At 42.4% G+C, this 22087-nt stretch overlaps 1 protein-coding gene across 1 annotated transcript in view; it reads left to right on the forward strand.

The window, feature by feature from the left end:
• LOC133386506 (piezo-type mechanosensitive ion channel component 2-like) overlaps positions 1 to 22087 on the forward strand; it is a 129552-nt gene that overhangs the window by 18506 nt on the left and 88959 nt on the right. Inside the window, exons 7-13 of the mRNA XM_061630163.1 lie at positions 7169 to 7432; positions 8803 to 8917; positions 9340 to 9521; positions 15453 to 15601; positions 17991 to 18164; positions 19827 to 19868; positions 21775 to 21807. Coding sequence (XP_061486147.1) covers positions 7169 to 7432; positions 8803 to 8917; positions 9340 to 9521; positions 15453 to 15601; positions 17991 to 18164; positions 19827 to 19868; positions 21775 to 21807 — 959 coding nt within the window. The remainder of the gene's footprint in view (positions 1 to 7168; positions 7433 to 8802; positions 8918 to 9339; positions 9522 to 15452; positions 15602 to 17990; positions 18165 to 19826; positions 19869 to 21774; positions 21808 to 22087) is intronic.

The raw sequence follows: 22087 nt of genomic DNA on the forward strand, positions 1-22087 counted from the left end.
ATTTAAATTATGCATTTTCCTAAATTTGCATCTATACATATTAATTAGCATATGCAAATTTTGTTCCATGTCTTCTTGTTTATCATTCAAAACCCTACACTTTTCAGTGCATCTCCCTATCACTTTCATAACTGCAAAAAGTCCATTTAAAAATAAATAAAGTGGATTTGTTGTGCTAGGGCAACAGAGCATTTGAATTCTGCAAACCTAAATTTCCAGTGTGTACTTGGATCCCTTCTGCAAAATACTGACAGTCTGGACTCTGTAGGACCTTTGTTTAACAATTTTTGGATTTATATTTGTATGTACCTTTAGACATGGGTCTTAACATGGGACTGAATCCCGATGGATGACCTTTATTGTGAGAAGGACAGGGGGAGTGCGACCCTGTTATTTTTATGTGATCTCCTGGTGACTTATGACAGGGCCGGTTCTAAAGGGTGGCCAGATGGGGCACTGGCCCGAGGGCCCCTGGAGCTACAGGGGACCCCTCAGCCACCCCTCCACTCCCCTTCTGCGATTCGCGGCCCCCCCCACACCCCACCTACCTGTCTCCTGTCTTTTACCATTGCCCTTAACGAAGATGGCGGCCACAGTTTCCCTAAGGTACTGAAGTCCCCGCAGCCATCCTAGTTGATGGCAGAGATGCGCGTGTGTAGCAGAGGCGTCATCCCCTTAGGGAAACCTCAGCCGCCATCTTCGTTAAGGGCAACGATAAAAGACAGGAGATAGGTAGGTGGGGGCGTGGGTGGGTGTGTGCATGTGTGCGCACACACCGGGGCCCAGGGCAAGCTGATGCCCAAGGGCTCCAGCATGCCTGGAGCCGGCCCTGACTTTTGATACCATTGACCATGGTATCCTTCTGGGCCGACTTGGTGAGATGGGTATGGGAGGCACTGTTTTACAGTGGTTCTGATCCTATCTTCAGAGTTGTTTTCAGAGAATAGCATCGGGTGATTGTCTTTCAGCCTCCTGGCAGTTGTGCTGTGGGGTGCTGCAGGGTACCATCTTGTCCCCCCATGCTGTTTAACATCTATATGAAGCCCTTAGGAGTTGTCATCAGGAGATTTGGGGTGAGACGTCAGCAGTGCGCTGATGATACCTAGCTCTATTTCTGTGTAACACCTGAATCGGGAGAGGCCATGCAAGCCCTGGACTCGGTGGTGAGCTGGATGAAGGCTTAATGACTGATTTATTAAATTGTATATAGCCACAGGCTGTTACAAAATATAATACATAAAATACAGAGTACATACATAATGAATTAACAATACAAATTAAATCCAAAGAAGTAATATTAAACCCAACAACTAATTATCGGGAAATTTCTTGACAAAATTAGCTCTAAGCTTCTGCCACTGATATTATTATGTGGACCTGGGGAGTTGATAGTAATGTGACTACTGTCTGAGTCTCAGCTGCCATATTGCTTTTTAATAAAAGGGGAATTATAAATCTTGCTCTTGGGGCATGATATAAAGGACAGTGGAGCATATAATGTGCTAAATCTTCAAGGGCCTTACAGCCCTTGATACACAGGCAGTCAACATAAGGAATGCCACAGTATCTACCCTGTAAGATCATTGAAGGCATGGTCTGAAACCTTAGTTCAGTGTATGCTCTTCGTAAGGGAGCAGATGTCAAAATGTCTAGATATGAAGGCCATGCATGATTGACTTTAATAAGAGGGTACCAAGTAGAAAAAGGCGACGTAGCTATAGTCGCTCTATCTTGTTGTGCGTCGTAGTTATATATTCTATTACGCAATTCAATTGGGCTAAGACTCTTAAGCAAATTGTCAGATAGATCGTAAATAGATGCTAAGTCATGAAATTTAGTGGCCCAACCCCCCTTCTCTACTTGGTCTTCCCAACACAGCTTTGGTAGAGCTTCGGGTTGGGCTAATAATAGCTTCTTCCAATAGCATATAAACGCAAGATCCATCCTAGCTGCCATGGAGGGAAGATTTAGTTCTGCTCTAAGGTGGGCAGAAGGAGTTCCTTTAGGTAGTCCTAAAATTTGCCTAAGAAGGGAGTTTTGTAAAGACTCAAGAGAGGAACGGGAGGAAAGCCCCCAGATTTCTGCTCCATATATAATTGAAGGGAGGATTTTTGCAACATACAGCTTAATCAGGGGTCTTACTAATTGGCCACCCCAAGAGTAAAAAAATTTCTTCATCTGGCCTAAAGCCCTGTTCACTTGTATCTTAATATGCTCCAGATGGAGGGACCAAGACAAGTTATTATTAATATGGATACCCAAATACTTAAAAGATTTTACTTGTTCAATACGCTGGCCTTTTAGGGACCAGGAGGATAGGGATCTACTGCTCTTCCCACAAACCATAATTTTTGATTTGGAATAATTAATTTGGAGACGTTGATTGTCACTGTATTCCTGGAGACATAGTAACATACATCTTAGGCCGACTTTATTCAGTGACAGCAGGACTAAATTATCAGCGTAAAGAAGGGACGGGACTTTTTTTCCCTTGATCGAGGGGGGAAAAAAGGAAGGGGAGGCCATTACTTCAACAATATCATTAATAAAAAAATTAAATAAAAATGGAGCCAGAATATATCCTTGTTTCACTCCTCTTTTCGCTGGAATTTTGTGGGAAAGAAGTCCATTGAGGCCTAATCGAATTCTTACATAAGTATCATGGTGCAGTATTTGTAGTAGCCACAGTAATCTTTTGTCAATACCTGCTTTTTCCAGTTTCTTCCACAGTAAAGTTCTGTCGATGGAGTCGAAAGCAGCTGCAAAGTCAATAAAGGCGAGATATAATGATTGGATTGACTTCGTTTTAACTTTCTTGATGAAATGTTTTAGGATAAACTCTTGGTCCAACGTGCTTTTCCCCTCTCTAAATCCAGCCTGTACTTCAGCTATTATAGATTGATCCTTTTCCCAATCATGGAGTTTGTGTACTAAATAGCGTCCATATATCTTGGCAGCCACATCTAATAGGCTAATTGGCCTATAGTTGGTAGGAATTGAAGGATCGCCTTTTTTTAATATTGGCACGACTATGCTTATTCGCCAACCCTGGGGAATGCTCCCCGTGTCATTAATTTTTGTAAACAGCGCTGCCAAGATGGGGCTCCACCATACAGGGTCCATTTGGTATAAGTCTGGAGGAACCATGTCCTCACCAGGGGCTTTTCCTGTGTGTAATGATGAAATTAATCTACTGATTTCTGCACAGGAGACAGGAGGCCAAGGAGGGAGTTCAGCAGGTGGGACTAGTGAGAGGTGGTGTTGAGGAACTAACTCTCCAAAAATAGCACGGAAGTGTGTAACCCACGTTTCAGGAAGGATCGGGGGGACCATTATATGCGGTTTGTGGGACAATCTGCTGTGGACCAGACGACAAAACTCCTCATCTTTACCCTGAAGGACCGCTGTACCCAAGCATCAGTTTGTAGCTATATGCCTTGATTTTTTCTCTTTCAAGAGGTTGTTATATTCCTTCTTAAGTCTTTGGAGTCGTGAGATGGCTACTTCCGAGTAATGGAGCCTAGTAAATCATATTTGATAACGTAGCTGCTTTTTTTTTGTCATGCAGATCTTATCGTACCAAGGCTTACAGCCTGGGTGAACACTGGTAGAGGGAGGTTTAGATGTTGCAACTAACGGTTGTAGGAGGGAAATAATCTGATCATATATAAGCAAAATATCACACGAGGAAGAGAGAGCTTTTTGGCGCAGCTCCATTAATTTCGGAGATATTAAAAGTTGCTTCACCGCTTCCATTGTTGTTGAAGACCATCTTAAACGTCTGAGACCATAGGTGGCATCTAGGATCGGCATCAACTTGGGTTGGTCCGAATGTATGGATAAAGATGAAATAGTTAATGTCAAGGGGAGGTGATCGCTGTCCGGTCTGTCGCCAATACAAAACTCTTTTAAATGGTCTCTCCACTGTGGGGACACCAAGATGCAGTCTACTACACTGGCTCCTCTTTTAGAAATAAAGGTGTAATAGCCCTTAGAAATATCAAACCTTGAGCCATTCAGACACAAAAGTTGAGACTTTATGAGGGTCCTAAACAGGGCACATCCATTTTTATTAATTAGATTGTCCCGAGACAAACGGGGTAAGAGGGCTGATTCCAGAGGGAAAAAATCCAGAGCATCAAAAGCCTCCGGGTAATTTGGGCCCAGCCTGGCGTTAAAATCTCCTCCTGCGATCAATAAGCATGAGGGATGCTCTCGATACAGCAAGTCAATAAAGTCATCGAATCCTTGCCAAATTTGAACCCTTTGCGAGGTATTGTAGGGTGGAAAATAGACGTTTATACATATAAATGCCGGGAATGCAACGTTAGGTGTTATACATAATGCTTGGCATGAATCCGGGACTGGACATAATACCTCTGATACTGAAACATCTATCTTGGTGGATATCAAAATTGCCAGGCCACCACGGCCACGGCCTCTCAGGGCCAGGCGTCTTGCTGGCTTGGACCAGGTTTTAAATCCATCTACCCATAAACTATTTTCCTCTACTAGCCAAGTCTCTTGAAGACATAAAATATCAAATAGTTGTAAGAAAGAAAAAAACTCTTTGTCCGCCACCTTGTTATTCCAGCTGGCGATGTTCCAAAATAAAATGCTTGAAATAGATGGTACAGAAGGTGCATTGGACATAAATGCCCCAGATCGGGGCTGGGGGTGGGCAGTTGGGGTATTAGCATATCAGTTCCCTGGAACATTTAGAGGGTGAATCTGGTCAAGTTCCGGTAGAAGGACACTGACATTGGAAGTGGGCAATTTTCCCAAGCAAAGTATCAAATGGGATAACTGGGTAGCCTGGGGAGAAGAGCCCAGCTCTTCCGGTGCCAGTAGTCGCCTGTCCGTCCAAGTCGGAGGCGATGGTATAGCTGTTACCTGCGTAGCTGTATCCGATTCTGAATGGAAGATTGGCATATCTCTAGGGATTGATTCTGGTGAGACTACGAGTAAAGACTGTAAGTCGGCTTTCAGTCGGTCTATCCTGTTGATTATTTTAAATTGTTCCTCTTTAGGAAGATCAGTAAAAACTTCAATCAGTTGTAAATCCTCTAGTTCTCGTGGGTCACTGCATGAGGTGGCCAAGGAACTTCTCTAATGCAAGGTGGGAGATTGGAGCCGAGGTGGGGGAGTGGGGGGACCAAGGGTGTAGTTGTTCTTGAGTAGTCTTGGAGATGACTTGTACTTAACCAAAGGGAATGGAGGGGCCACATTCTTAAAACAGTGTGTTATCAAAAGGTCCCTTGCAGCGAGATGTGGCTTTAGTTTGTAAAATCTTTGAGTTATCTCTTGATTCCTAAAGGTTATAATAACTCTTCTCGAAATTTGATTACTATGTAAAAAAAGGATGTTTATTATATCAGAATGAAAAAACTGAATTGGTAGAAATGGACTCAGGTAATCACAAAACTGAGCTTTGTTAGGATAATAGCCACGTCTTCTCAAAAAGTTAGGATAGTTGAGAAGAACCACTTTAGTTTGTTCTAGAACTAAATTCCAGTTATTCTTCGAATAAGTGGGTTCTATTGCCCCTTCCTGTGTTAATTTTTGTACTGCTGGGTCTGGAGACGTTTTAGTAATTTGAATAAAAGGACGGGTGGGTGAAATTGTTAACAGAGAATTCGAAGGAGAGGCACTAGAGGCCAAAGTCTGCAAGCGAGCCGACGATTTTCTATCATGGGTTGCGATTTCCGTATGGGGAGAGGACTTGCTTGGACAATAAGAAGGAGCACTGGCTAGTGCTTGTAAAATAGCAAATAGAGGTTTAAAATTTAATTTCTTATAATGAGGAAATTTAAATTTTTTGATATTCTTAGGTTTCCTGACCTCTTTCTTGCCTTTTTTATGTTTCTTCCGGTGGTCGAGTTGAAAAGCAGGCTTTCGTTGTTTTATAATCGCCTCCTCCCATTGTTTATCATTATTATTGTCCCTTTTTTGATGGATCAAGTTACTTGTCAGTAGCGTTTTGGCTGTCAGTGCCAAAGTTTTCAATAAGTCATTACATTCGGCAAGGTAGGACTTCATTGAATTAAGTTCCTCCAAGACTATGAGAAATGGAGCTAAGGAGCTGGCAGATGGTAAGATGGGAGTGTCATCGGCGTTTTCCATAGACTCAAGGGAGGTGGGGGGAGAGAAGGGGGGAGGCGTCGGAGATGAAGCAAAAGGATTTATAGGGAGACTTGTATTATGTAACAAATTCGCCTCTGCTAATTCAACACTTAAAGGGATAGTGTAGAGATCCTCTTTCGGGGTAGGAAAGTTCTTAATAAAATCTACCGACCTATCCATGGTTGAAGGCAGAAGCAAGGCAGAGTCAGATGTTGAAGAATGTCTCTTCTCCTGGGTGGAAGATTCTGACGTAGGAGGGAAAAAGGTTGTAATTTTAGGCTGCAAATTTTGTTGTAATAAGATTTGTACTGGTTGGCTAGCCTTCTGTTCTTTAAGCTTTTTCCTTGTTAGAACCATTATTTAAGCCAGCCAAACACGTATATAAATAACCTCCAAGAAAAAGACACAGTCTGTATCGCTTGAGCAGGAGTTTAACTAGCTCAAGGTTGGGTAGAGTATAATGTTCTTCCTTACCCAGGGCCCTTCAGTATCAGTCAAAAGTAAGTGTCTCGCCGATGTAGTTGATTTACGATTGCAGACCTCCAGAAGAAAAAGGCAGGAAGATTAGGAGCTATCATTCCAGTAAGATAAAGCAGGAATCTCCACAAATTTAAAATAAGAAGTAAAATTATTGCCAGAGGCAATAAAAAGGATTATACTAAAGTCTTGCTGAGGAGCTCACACCGACGCTGCATGCCAGCCTCCATCTTGAGACCTATCTGGATGAAGGCCAGTAACCTGAGTCTAAATCCTAGCAAGACAGAGGTTCTGTGGGTTGGTGGTTTCTGAGTTTGGATAATTGATCAGTTGATCCTGCTGCTGCTGTTGTTGTTATTATTGTTATTGATGATGATGATGATGATAATAATAATAATTTATTAGGCGACAGGGTCCCTGGCCCTGATCTAGACTGCTTATGTCTGTCATATACATGTGCTACAGTTTTAGGAGTTCATATTTTTTTCACTTTTGGGCAACTTAAAGTTTGAAACTGCAACGTTGTCTGAAATCTCTCTCTTTTTAATTATTATGCATTCATTTGCAGGTTTGGAGCATCACTCATATCAGCTGGCTGACTTTCATTCTGCTGATTTGGTCTTGTATCATTTGGATGATGCGCAACCGTCGTCTCTACGCCTTGCACAGCTCACCCTTCCTTGTTGCCTATGGAAATGTCCTGGTGATCCTTAATTTCTTTGTAGGACTGAATGTTTCACAGGAGGAACTGTTTCCTCAAGTTCCAACATCATTGCTTGTTGACTTGGATTTGAAGACTTCTTCACTACCCTGTGTCCACTTGGGAGCCAAGGCAAGCATACTTCAGTTCCATTCTGGCCCCTACTTTGCAAATGTAAATCTAAGCATACTTTCCAGGATATAAATCTCTTTTAACTTACTGGAGCTTACTTCTGAGTAGGGTGGAAAGATCTGTCGGTTCTCTGTTTCTCATTTTTCCAATCTTAAATACAATTCTTGAGGTCTCTGCAGGAACTCGTGGGTTTTTTTTTAAATTCACATGAAATTCTCATGAAAATTGTTTAGCATGTTAATGCAAAAACCCATTTTAGTATGCAGTTTTGACAAATTGACACATTTTTGCAAGCAATTTCTTGTAATATAATTTTTGAGCTTAGTGTCTGGACACATTTGATTCAGACAGCAATGCTAAGAAGCAAAACTTGTGGCTAGAGATGGAAGAATATGTCAATTTTGGTCATCTCTGTTTCTCATTTTTCAGTCTTAAATTCTCCACATTTCTGCAACAATTTGTGATTTTAAAAAATTGCTCAGCATTTTAGTGTGAATCCTAATAAACGTATTTCCATAGGCAGTTTTGACTAATGCACACATTTATGCAAGCAATTTCTCATCATAGAATGCATTTTTGTATATTATTTTCACTAATATATTCATTTTTATGCACATTTCCCCCTAATGTATGCATTTAAATAAACATTGGTTGGCTGGAGAACTGCACTGCCAAATTTGGGTAAGTCTGAATTCTGAGGGATAGTTGTGTTTCGGTCCTCATATTGTTCTGGAAAGTGTGAATTTGCTTTAAACGGAATTCAATTTCTCCCCCTACCCTACTTCTGAGTAAGCAAGCATTCATAAGAATTTGGCTGCACTTGTAAGAACTTGCAAACTTGTAGTTCTTTGAAAGAACAATTCAAACCTGCCCTTACACCAGGCTGTAGGGGGTTTGAACTGAGTGCAGAAGGCTAGTTTATGGGGCACAGGGCATGCCGCAACATGACACACACAACTCTGTCCACTTCCTGCCTCTCAGCATATATTGCCTGAGGCAGCTGCCACACTATGTTTAACAACAGGGCTAGCCCTGGGGAGTTGCTCTCCTTGAGCACAGCTCTCCACTCAAGTTCCAAAATATGATGTCATCCATCCATTCATTCTTCGGTATGCTGCTTAATGCCAAAATAGGCCAGTAAGCAATTTACAAGGTTAAAAACAATGACACAAACATTAAAATATAAACATCCATAATTAAAACACGCAATAAAGCAATCCCATTAAACACATTAAAATATAAACACCCATAATTAAAATATGCAATAAAAGAATCCCATTAATGGGATTCCATTAAGCTATCAAGAGCTGGGTCATTTGTAGGGATTATTAATATTCTTCTTTAAAACGTTAATGTGATTTTTATTGCAGATTTTATATCTGTTGACCTTCTGGCTCTTGTTGAGGCAGCGCATGGTCCAAAAGCAAAGGCAGAGGAATGAAGAGGAAGAATCACTCAAAGGAGTGGCAGTAGATGAGGCTGCTGGTAAGAAGATGTAGTTCTTAATGAAGTAAGATTAGCCCTGAAAATACTCGTGCTACTAATGGTTGTTTCTTCTTCTTCTTCTTCTTCTTCTTCTTCCTCTTCCTCTTCCTCTTCCTCTTCCTCTTCTTCTTCTTCTTCTTCTTCTTCTTCTTCGTGGGTTTTAAAATCTCTGCTCAGTCCAAGGGCAACCTCAGAAAAACTAGCTTGGAAAAGCAAAAGGGTGGCAAAGACCATTATTAGGGGAGCAAGGGTTTTGTCCGTGTCTAAATACTGAGTGGTTCCAGATGGTCTGTTTATTAAGCATTCATCTTGATTCGTTTGCAGGGAGATTAGACAATGCTGACTGTTTAATGAGCATTCATTCTGATTCATTTGTGGGAGGTTACATGATTGACTGATTTTTTCTCCAACTCCTCTTGCAGAAATGGGCAATCAGCACAATATTCTTTTGGACATCCTTGGTTCTGTGCTCAAGGGGATACTCGTAAAGTACTGGATTTACTTCTGTTCTATCATGTTCTTTATTGTCAGCTTCAACGGCAAAGTGGCCCTGTACAAAATTCTCTACATTGTGCTTTTTGTGCTTTGTGTGGCTTTGTACCAGGTAAGCAAGCAAGCCTTGAAACTGATGCAGGTCTGCTTTTTCCTCCTAAAAATTGGGACGGCGATTTTGAACTCTGTTATCAGTGGCGATTACTGTCCCTCCTGCTTCATACAATTTAAAGCAGGAGTTGTGGAATCTTTTTCAGCACAAGGGCTACATTCCCTTGTGGGCAACCTTCCAGGGGCCGCATGCCAGTGGTGGGCAGGGCCAGATGTCATAAAGGGTAGAGTCTTACCTTTATACAGTAAGTCTCCATCTGCACTATACAGTTAAACAAGTATTGTACCGCTCCGTAAAGAATCCTGAGATGTTGAGAGTTGTTATGAGGGGCAGCTGTGTGGCTCACACGGCAATGTCTACTCTCTGCCCTTTAACATCTGCTGCCTGACGCACTTGCCTCATTCTGCCTAATGATAGGGCTCGCTGTAGGAAAGGAGGGCACAGGTGGAGACGCACAGAGGAGACGAAGGGCGAGAGGCGGCTCAGTTGGTGGTGCAGAGCTGCAATGCTGGCTTCCCAAGCAGCATTCTTGTTGCTTACGGGGAGGGAGAGGCAGTGATGAGGTTGAGTTGCTCAGGCACTCAGGTGGAGACAGTACTCCCACTCTTGTGCCTGATCAGCCCTGAACTTCCCAGAACCTTGCCCCCTCTCAGTAAGCAGCAGCAACATAGTTGCCGAGAAGCTAGCATTGTGGCTCTGCACCACCAGATGAGCCGCTCCTGAGAAGAGCTGGCCCTTGTAATCTGGAGTGTCTCAAAATATTTGCTCAGGACCGCATAATAGAAATGTCTATCATGGTAGAGATGAGGTTGTTCCATCACACCTGCCTTTATCCGTCAAACCCAGATACAGTAGGGCCCCGCTTTACGGTGCTTCGCTTTACAGCAATTCACTAATACAGCAGTTGCAATTAGACTAAAGCCCCATTCATATGGTGCTTGTTCTGCTTTTATGGCGGTTTTCGGGCATCGCGTGTCATTCTATTCAATGGGTTCCGCTTTACAGCGGTTTTTGCTTTACAGCGGGGGTCCGGAACATAACCCGCCATATGAGTAGGGCCCTACTGTAGTTCTGTTTTCTTTGCTTGGGGTCGCATGGGGTGGGGGAGAAAATTGATTCAGTTCACATTTCAAGCCAAATCTATCAAATTCACACTTCCTGAAGCAATATGGGAACTGAAACAAAGCAGTCCTTCAAAATCTACACTAATCCAGATTTTGTGATGCAGTTCTCCAACCAACCACTGTTTACAAAAATGCATATACAGTAGGGCCCCGCTTTACGGCGCTTCGCTTTACAGTGATTGGCTAATACAGGAGTCTCAATTAGACGCAATTAGATGCCCTACGTTTGCAGTCCATGCCCTCGGCTTTCCGGGAGGGGAGGTATGCAAATGTTCCAGTCCATCAAAGGTTCTGTATCTGCCAAAACGATGTGGTTGAAGATATTGTTCATTATTTACTAGGCTGTCCCTTATATAAAACTCCAAGGCGGAAACTTTTCTCGGCTATTCCCCACCTCCTGTCAAATAGACCCCCCCTTGGAACAAATATGCAATTTACTTGTGGGCAATGACATATTCGTAAGCACTCAAGTGGCAAAATTTGCCCTAGCGCCAGGGAAAATAAGAACTAGATATCAAAAACATTTATTAGAAGCCCCAATTTTATCCTGATTTTAGCATTTTTTGTTTGGTCCGATAAGAACATAAGAACATAAGAAGAGCCTGCTGGATTAGGCCAGTGGCCCATCTAGTCCAGCATCCTGTTCTCACAGTGGCCAACCAGGTGCCTGGGGAAGCCCGCAAGCAGGACCCGAGTGCAAGAACACTCTCCCCTCCTGAGGCTTCCGGCAACTGGTTTTCAGAAGCATGCTGCCTCTGACTAGGGTGGCAGAGCACAGCCATCATGGCTAGTAGCCATTGATAGCCCTGTCCTCCATGAATTTGTCTAATCTTCTTTTAAAGCCGTCCAAGCTGGTGGCCATTACTGCATCTTGTGGGAGCAAATTCCATAGTTTAACTATGCGCTGAGTAAAGAAGTACTTCCTTTTGTCTGTCCTGAATCTTCCAACATTCAGCTTCTTTGAATGTCCACGAGTTCTAGTATTATGAGAGAGGGAGAAGAACTTTTCGCTATCCAGTTTCTCAATGCCATGCATAATTTTATACACTTCTATCATGTCTCCTCTGACCCGCCTTTTCTCTAAACTAAAAAGCCCCAAATGCTGCAACCTTTCCTCGTAAGGGAGTCGCTCCATCCCCTTGATCATTCTGGTTGCCCTCTTCTGAACCTTTTCCAACTCTATAATATCCTTTTTGAGATGAGGCGACCAGAACTGTACACAGTATTCCAAATGCGGCTGCACCATAGATTTATACAACGGCATTATGATATCGGCTGTTTTATTTTCAATACCTTTCCTAATTATCGCTAGCATGGAATTTGCCTTTTTCACAGCTGCCGCACACTGGGTTGACATTTTCATCGTGCTGTCCACTACAACCCCGAGGTCTCTCTCCTGGTCGGTCACCGCCAGTTCAGACCCCATGAGCGTATATGTGAAATTAAGATTTTTTGCTCCAATATGCATAATTTTACACTTGTTTATATTGAATTGCATTTGCAATTTTTCTGCCCATTCACTCAGTTTGGAGAGGTCTTTTTGGAGCTCTTCGCAATCCCTTTTTGTTTCAACAACCCTGAACAATTTAGTGTCATCAGCAAACTTGGCCACTTCACTGCTCACTCCTAATTCTAGGTCATTAATGAACAAGTTGAAAAGTACAGGTCCCAATACCGATCCTTGAGGGACTCCACTTTCTACAGCCCTCCATTGGGAGAACTGTCCGTTTATTCCTACTCTCTGCTTTCTGCTTCTTAACCAATTTCTTATCCACAAGAGGATCTCTCCTCTTATTCCATGACTGCTAAGCTTCCTCAGAAGCCTTTGGTGAGGTACCTTGTCAAACGCTTTTTGAAAGTCTAAGTACACTATGTCCACTGGATCACCTCTATCTATATGCTTGTTGACACTCTCAAAGAATTCTAATAGGTTACTGAGACAGGACTTTCCCTTGCAGAAGCCATGCTGGCTCTGCTTCAGCAAGGCTTGTTCTTCTATGTGCTTAGTTAATCTAGCTTTAATAATACTTTCTACCAGTTTTCCAGGGACAGAAGTTAAGCTAACTGGCCTGTAATTTCCGGGATCCCCTCTGGATCCCTTTTTGAAGATTGGCGTTACATTTGCCACTTTCCAGTCCTCAGGCACGGAGGAGGACCCAAGGGACAAGTTACATATTTTAGTTAGCAGATCAGCAATTTCACCTTTGAGTTCTTTGAGAACTCTCGGGTGGATGCCATCCGGGCCCGGTGATTTGTCAGTTTTTATATTGTCCATTAAGCTTAGAACTTCCTCTCTCGTTACCACTATTTGTCTCAGTTCCTCAGAATCCCTTCCTGCAAATGTTAGTTCAGGTTCAGGGATCTGCCCTATATCTTCCACTGTGAAGAGAGATGCAAAGAATTCATTTAGCTTCTCTGCAATCTCCTTATCGTTCTTTAGTACACCTTTGACTCCCTTATAATCCAAGGGTCCAATTGTCTCCCTAGATGGTCTCCTGCTTTGAATGTATTTATAGAATTTTTTGTTGTTGGTTTTTATGTTCTTAGCAATGTGCTCCTCAAATTCTTTTTTAGCATCCCTTATTGTCTTCTTGCATTTCTTTTGCCAGAGTTTGTGTTCTTTTTTATTTTCTTCATTTGGACAAGACTTCCATTTTTTGAAGGAAGACTTTTTGCCTCTAAGAGCTTCCTTGACTTTGCTCGTTAACCATGCTGGCATCTTCTTGGCCCTGGCGGTACCTTTTCTGATCTGCGGTATGCATTCCAGTTGAGCTTCTAATATAGTGTTTTTAAACAACTTCCAAGCATTTTCGAGTGATGTGACCCTCTGGACTTTGTTTTTCAGCTTTCTTTTTACCAACCCCCTCATTTTTGTGAAGTTTCCTCTTTTGAAGTCAAATGTGACCGTGTTGGATTTTCTTGGCAATTGGCCAGTTACATGTATGTTTAATTTAATAGCACTGTGGTCACTGCTCCCAATCGGTTCAACAACACTTACATCTCGCACCAGGTCCCGGTCCCCACTGAGGATTAAGTCCAGGGTTGCCGTCCCTCTGGTCGGTTCCATGACCAACTGGTCTAGGGAATAGTCATTTAGAATATCTAGAAACTTTGCTTCTTTGTCATGACTGGAACACATATGCAGCCAGTCTATGTCCGGGTAGTTGAAGTCACCCATTACTACCACATTTCCTAGTTTGGATGCTTCCTCAAATTCATATCTCATCTCCAGGTCTCCCTGAGCATTTTGATCAGGGGGACGATACATCGTTCCCAGTATTAAGTCCCTCCTGGGGCATGGTATCACCACCCACAACGATTCTGTGGAGGAGTCTGCCTCTTTTGGGGTTTCGAGCTTGCTGGATTCAATGCCTTCTTTCACGTATAGAGCGACTCCGCCACCAATTTGTCCTTCCGTGTGCTTCCGATATAGTTTATATCCAGGGATAACCGTATCCCACTGGTTTTCTCCATTCCACCAGGTCTCCGTTATGCTCACTATATCAATGCTCTCCTCTAAGACCAAGCACTCCAGTTCTCCCATCTTGGTTCGCAGGCTCCTAGCATTAGCGTACAGGCACTTGTAAGCAGTGTCTCTCTTCAAGTGTCTTTGGCACTTGTGGTTAGGCCTGTGGTAATTTTGCTCTTCTGAATTTATATCCTGTGCCCCTGCTCTCACAATGCCTACTTCTAGGCCTACCCCTTTTAAAATTTCATCATTTCTTTGGTTTTTATCCCAGGGGGAAGGTTTATTCCAAACTGGACCTTTCTCAGCTCCTGTCGATAATTTTGATTGAAATGATTTTATATAATCTTCTATTTGCTGTTTTTCCTTGAATTTTTGTAATTTTTAACTTTGAAATGCTTATATATATTCTCTGTATCAACTGCCATCTCTTGAAATGCTTGTATTACTATTTCATTGTGATGGCCAATGGCTATGAACAATAAAAGGAAACATACATATTAGACGCAATTAGACTAAAGCCCCACTCATACAGCGCTTGTTCCGCTTTTATGGCGGTTTTTGGGCATCGCGCGCCATTCTATTCAATGGGTTCCGCTTTACAGTGGTTTTCACTTTACACTGGGGGTCCAGAACGTAACCCTCCGTATGAGTGGGGCCCTACTGTATTGAGGGAAAGTGTGCATAAAAATCATTTTATTATTTTATTTTATTGCATTTATACCCCCACCTTTCCTCCAAGGAGCTCAAAATGGCACACATGGTTCTCCCCCTCCTCATTTAATCCCCACAACAATTCTGTGAGGTAGGTTAGGCTGAGAGATGGTGACTGGCCCAAGGGAATCCAGTGAGCTTGATGGCTGAGTAATGAGTTGAATGCCTGGTCTCCCAAGTCCCAGTCCAACACCTTAACCACTACACCACTCTGGCTCTGTGGTAAATAACTTACTGAAAATAACACACAAAAATGTGTTATATTATGAGAAATTGCTTGGTAAGTTGTGTATTTTAGTCTAAAGTGCTTACAAAAATGTGTTTATTTTGAGAAATTCGCACTAAAAGAATTTTCATGACTTTTAAAATAAATAAATTGCAAATTGCTTCAAAAATGTGGAGAACTGAATATAAGGCTAAAAAAAGTGAGAAACTGAGAAAACCCAAAACTGATAGATTCTTCCATCCTGGTGTCACATTTTTTTCTCAGAGGCAGAGTAACAGTGAGTGCAATTTAGGCTGACTAGTCCAGACCACATCTATTATATAAACGCATCTCTAAAATGTCAATTGGAGTATGTTCCGAACCAACACTAAGGCAAGTGGCACTGAATCTTGTGGTTTCAGGTTCATTATGAGATGTGGAGGCGTTTTCTGAAGAGGTTCTGGCTCACAGTTGTCTCTTATTCAATGGTGGTGCTCGTTGCTATCTATGCCTATCAGTTTGAGATGGTTTCAGGATTTTTCCTAAACACCTTGGAAATATCAGAGGAAAGGTAAGGCTTTGCTTTATTCATTTATTAGATTTCTGAATTGCCTACACCAAAAAGCTTCAAGGCGACTTACAATTTAACATTAGATTTTTATGGATTGTTATTTCATTTTATTAATTACATTTATGTCCTGCCTTTCTTCTAAGGAGTTCAAGACAGTGTCCAGATACTTCCTTTTTATCCTCCCAACAACCCTATGAGGTAGTTTAGAATGCCTGTCCCAAGGTCACTCAGTGATCTTAATGATCAATGGGGAATTTGAAACTGGATCGCCAGTCTTATGGTTGTATCCAATCCTACTCAGAGTAGACCCATTGAAGCTGATGCACATGACTAAGGTTATTAAAAGTCAACGGGTCCACTATGAGTAGGGCTACCATTGGATGCAACCTTTAGACTCTGACACTCTAACCACAACACTACACTGACTGTCATTTAAAATATTCTAAGTGCAAATTTTACTTTGAAATTCATTGTACAGTAATACCTCAGTTAACTAATCCTCCAGGAATGAAGCTCCTTTTAACTAAGGCTTTTTTAAAGATAAAACTGTCCAGCTTTGGATGAACTTTCAAGTCTATGCCTTTGCTTTAAGGTGAAACTGACACGCCTGTGTCTGCTTTGCTATCAATAAACTGATAAGCCTGTGCCTTTGATTTGCTAGGGTGAAACTAAAGAGTCTCTTGCTTTTTCCCAGGGCCGGGGAAGGAAGGATCCAATACGATTCAGAGGAGGAGAAGGGGGGAGGGAGAAGAATGGGGAGGGGGTGGGTGCCGGGTAAGCGCCCTTTAAAGCCCTTGTTGAAGCTGCCCCCACCATCTATGAGCAGGTGTAGGAATCTATCCCTATTCTTTCTACGTTATTCCTGTCTCTGGTACCAAAGTTTTTGTTAAAGAAATAATGTCCAGGAACGCATCTAGTTTGCTGACAGAGGTATTACTCTACCATGTTCGCAGGCCCATTGTGCAATAGTAAATAATACCTTTATTTATTCTTTCCATTTATGTCTCACTCTTCCTCCCAAAGGTGCCCAGATTTTGCTGTTGATATTCAAATATGTTAGCACTGGACTAGCTTGCTGTAACTCTAATATTGTTTTCTGGATTTATATTCCTAAAGAGCTCTCTTCCTCACTCTTTATAAGAGGGTGAGCTCTGCCCCCTGCTGGCTCAGTCCTGAAATTCAATAGATTTGGTAAACTAGGTGACATGGGCCACCCTCTGTGGTCGTTTTCATCAGCAGGGAGGGGTGTGTGTGTGTGTGTGTGTGTGTGTGTGTGTGTGTGTGTGTGTGTGTGTGTGTGTGTGTGTGTGTGTGTGTGTGTGTGTGTGTGTGTGTGTGTGTGTGAAAGAAAGAGACTTAAAATACCAGGACACACACAAGGATTTTGCCTGCATAGACTGGGGATTGTGAGCTGCGCATTTAAATCATATTTACAGAAGCATCATTTATCTGTAGAGTGAATTGCTGTGGGCATGTTGTGTATGTGTTTAAAAGAGCACTAGATATGTTCTTAATGATTAGTCAAAATGGCTGAAGTGTGCAACTTTGCACTTAAAACAGTGATGATTATATTCTGAGGAAATAAAGGTGTGGGAAACTAGATGATGATGATGATTGTTGTTGTTGATGATAATGATTAATAAAGTTTATTAGTAACTGCTATGTAAAAAGTATCTAAGCAGCTTACAAAGCTTTAAAAACATAAAGCATAACATACAATAAAAAGGAAGGAAAATAGAAGAGTACGTTACAATAATGATTCCATAAAGGAAGCCACAGACCTGAACTTACAAGATCTGAACAGGGTGGTTCTCGACAGATGCTGTTGGATGTCGCTGATTCATAGGGTCGCCATAAGTCGTAGTCGACTTGAAGGCACATAACAACAACAACAACATTACAATAAAAGCTGTACAACATCCATAGAACAGACCGAGTAAAACAGCAGCTAAACATATCCAGTGAATCAGAATAATCTGTTAAATGTCTGGGAAGAGAGAGAAGCTTTTACCTGGTGCCAAAAGGGTGCTACTGATGGTGCCAGGAGGACCTCATTGGAAGGATTTCCTGTGCCTTCCCCTTTAAATGACTGGCTAGGTTGGTAGCTTGTATTTGCTTACACTTACGCCTGAGGATGCAGGGCTTTCTTTGTGACAGTACTCACTGGTAGAGAGTACCAGCACTATTTTTTGGTTTTTTTTGCTGGAGGTTTTTAAGTAGAGGCATCCCATTTTGTACAACACACACACACACACAAACCCCAGCACTGTGAGGGTTAATATATATTAACTCCTTCCCCCCCATGGGTTGTAATGTGTATATCACAGGGTATCCACATGTTATCAACATGTTGTTGGCTGTAATGTGTGTATCTCTTTTCAATTGACAGACTGAAAGATCTGGGTCTTGAGCGATTCAGCACAATGGAGTTGTTTGCAAGAATCCTGCTTCCTGGTACTTTCCTTCTGGCTTGCATCCTTCAACTTCATTACTTCCATGACGATTTTCTGAAGATAACAGATCTGACCAATATTTCCATCAGGCCAGTTTCTTCATCCAGCAGGTGCTATGCACAGACTAATGAGTTTGTGTTCCGTAATAACAGATATTTGTGTAGCGGTGTGTACTTGTGTGATTATGCAGCTGTCATGTAGAAATAAACATACTTCCCAACACTCTCTGCCCCAGGACATACTGTATAGTTAGTTTGCAGTGGCCAGACCATGAGAAGTTATCATTCTGTGCTGGTTAAATCACATCCAGAGTACTGTGTCCAGTTCTAGGCACCCAAGTTTAAAAAGGCATTGATAAACTAGACCGCATCTGAAGGATGGCAACCAGCACAGAGAGGGATCCAGTGAGGAAAGGGTGAAAGAGCTGGGTATGTTTAGTGTGGAGAAGAGAAGAGCACGACAGAGAGGAGACAATCACTGTCTTCAGATATCTGAAGTGTCTGCATGTAGAAGATGGATCAGACATGTTCTCTGTTGCTCCAGAGGGCAGGACTAAAAATAGGACTAGGGCAAGGGTCTTAGCTCAGTGGTAAAGCATCTGTTTTGCATACAGAAGGTGCCAGGTTCAATCCCCAGCATCTCCAGGTAGGGCTGGGAGAGACTCGCTGTGTGAAAGCCTGAAGAGCTGCTGCCAGGAGGGATGGGCAAGAATTTCAATTCAGTTCACGTTTCAACCCGAATCTATCAAATCGGCACTTTTTGAAACAATATGAGAACCATAACAGCCATCCTTCGAAATTCGCACTTATTTTCATTTTGTGATGCAGTTTGCTAACCAAACTATGTTTACAAAAATGCATATATTAGGGGGAAAGGTGCATAAAAATGAATATTTGGGGGGAAATAACATGCAAAAATGCATTAGATGATGAGAAACGGTTTGCAAAAATGTGTACATTAGTCAAAACTGCCTATAAAAATGTGTTTATTAGGAGAAATTTGCACTATAATGCTGGAGAATGTTCGTGAGGATATTTTTTTAAAAAAAATAGCAAATTGCTGCAGAAATGTGGAGAACTGACATCTACATGAATCTTTGTTAAATAAAGGAAAGAACAAACACTGTACTGTTTAGCCAAGCTGGTATTCCGATACCTTGTCCAGTAGCAGTCGCTGGTAAAGTGGGGCTGAGAGGTAGGGCAGTGTTGCTTACCTGGCTTCCCAGTGCAGAGGTTGCGGCCAGTAACCGAGGGGGAGAGGGGAGAGGTGGTAGGGAGGTTGGTGCAGTGGTGGGAGCATTGGTTTGGCTTCATCGCTGCACCTGTGCTGCCCTCCCCATTGCCTAGATCGCCGCTCTCGGTTACAGGCAACCACCTCTGCACTGGGAAGCTCCCCTGAGCTGCCAGCCTCTACTGACCTTTATAATGTAAAAATCAGACCTTGATTTTTATTGCAATTGATTGCCACAGCACTGGCGTGAAGTAGATATCTATTATTCCTATGATATTGGTGGTAACTAATGCCAGGAATACATGTCTGTCTATCTGTCCTTGCCTGTCTGTCTGTGTATATACTGTATGTCCCTGGCCTTAGTTACCATTAATATCATAGGAATAACCAATAATCACCCAACTGCACCCTCTCTCCCTCTCCCTCTCCCTCTCTCTTTATGTGATGCACACAAACACAGAGGAAGAAGTATTCTTCAGTAATGTAGGGTTAGTCTGCTGTAGTTGGAGTGAAATAGTGAGGTTTGTTCTGTTTCTCCCCAGTGACAACGAAACTGAGACCCCTGTGCGCTTTCTGGCAAATATGTGAGTTGGCTTTCTCTCTTTAACCTTTTTTTGTGCTTTCCCTTGAAATTTGCATCATATGTCCAATATAATGGAGCAAATGAAGCTGAACACAGCAAGAGTATTCAAATATGTCAGAGGCCTGATATTTTTTATTTGAGGGGGCTACTATTAAGGGGAAAAGAGTATGTAACAGAGGGCCAAACTAAATGAGATTACTAAGTTTTCTGATCTCCTGTCTCCTTAAATTTTGGGAAATGTCCACTGTGGAGGAGCCCAGTCCAGATCTGGACTGCGGCACTAGGAAGGATTCCTCCTTCACTCCCCTAATGAAAACTCCCTAACCTGAAACTATTTGTCCCATTTGGAAAACCTACGTGTACATACCTCTACATAACTGTGATGTGGTGTGACATCTCAGTTGATCCAGATTAGCATTACATTCCATTTCCCAAAACTCTTTACCACGACTAATTTTGCAGAATTCCTTAAACCAGCCTTCTGACCTGATGCTTTTAAGCAAAATTGAGCTTATCATGTGATAATTGCATGTGATCATGTTATAGGCTGGTTGTGTGAAATCACAAACTATCATGGTTAGCCACCTAAGTGGCTGTCAAAAGCCAGCCCCTGGCGTGGTGTTATTTCCTACTTGAAGAATAATGCTTTCGTTTGCTCATCCAGTCAGTGACACTAGATTGGTTTATACCTCACACTAAACCATGGTTTAGAGCAGGGATAACCACTGTTGCTCCCCCCAGATGTTTTGGACTACAGCTCCTGTCACCCCTGGCTATTGACCATGCTGGCTGGGATTGATGGGAACTGTAGTCTATAACATTGGGAAGGTACCATACCCTGGTTTATTGAGACATTCACATGCAGGAAGCATTTCCTGTAAGCAGACCCAACCCTGCTGTAGGGGATGCAATGAATGCTAACCCCGTCCAAAGTCATAGTGTATAATACACAAGGTGGGTGAAGTTATTTTGACACCTGAGGCAGAAAGCCCCACAAGTGCTTTTGCCAGAGAGTAAAAATACAACAATAATTGAATAACTAACAATGTTCTGCTCTTTCTTAATGCTGAAAATCTGCTGCCTGAGGAGACTATCTCACTCTGCCTTACGGCTGGCCCTGATCATGAGCCTTGGATTCTCACACTCTTCCTTCCTTCTCCTCTTTCTGCACAGCCAGGAGGGGAACTTTGGCAGCTCATTTTCACTTTCCGTGAAGCTCAACCTCTTGTGTCATCTGAACTAGGGATCAAATCATGAGCTACGAATAACACAAACCCAAGTTTGTGATTATTCCAGTTTCTTGGGATAAAGGAAAAATGAAACTAAAAGCGGCCAAAGACTTTCTCGAAAAGCGGAGAAGGGAAGTGTGAGAGCCTTAGGCTCGCAGCAGCTCCTTCCTGCTCATGCATGTTTTACTAAACCATGGTTTAGCGCAACATGCCAATTGTGCAGGGCTTGAGGTTTGAGCCCTACATGTCCCAATAACAGACATCAGCTACCTAATAAGGCCAAGGCTATGCAAAGCTACAGCATTTTTCATTTGGTTTCTACCAATGAAACCCAGATCAAATTAAATGTTGCAGATGCACAAAATCTAGAAAATACAGTTTTATCATAAAAATTGATTTCTGGTGGCAATTAAGGGTCACTGGGAGTCCCCTGTGCACAATTCAGGGATACACAACTGCTTAAATCCCATTGGGGAAGGGTTGTAATTCTTGGGGAGGCACCACAGCTCAGTGACAGAGCACATTTTTTGCATGCAGGAGATCTGCGGTTCATTCTTTGGCATCTCTGTATTTGAAAAGACCAGGTATCTGGTTATGGGCAAGACCCTAATAACGTTTAAGTCTTTGGGGTTTACCATACAGTTCCTGATGTTGTGGTTTTGTCTCTAACATTTTCAGGCTTAAGGAGAATATCTTGAAGCTGCAAAATAGGTAAGCTTGAAATGAGGGATGTGTGGAATACAAATATATTTGAATTTTTTTTGACCTTTGGAATCTTTTGATATTCAGAGAAGATCAAGGCACGTTGCTTTAATCCCACAAAGGAGCTGGAGTGTGAACTGAGGGCATACATTGGATGCACATTAGCACAACATTCATTGGGCAGGACTGTAGCTTAGTGGTAGGGCATCTGCCTTGCATGCAGAAGGTCCCAGGTTCAATTCCTGGTGGTCTCCAGGTAGGGCTGGGTAAAACCCCCTGCCTGAAACCC

This window comes from Rhineura floridana, chromosome 6, assembly GCF_030035675.1.
Source record: "Rhineura floridana isolate rRhiFlo1 chromosome 6, rRhiFlo1.hap2, whole genome shotgun sequence".
Taxonomy (NCBI): domain Eukaryota; kingdom Metazoa; phylum Chordata; class Lepidosauria; order Squamata; family Rhineuridae; genus Rhineura; species Rhineura floridana.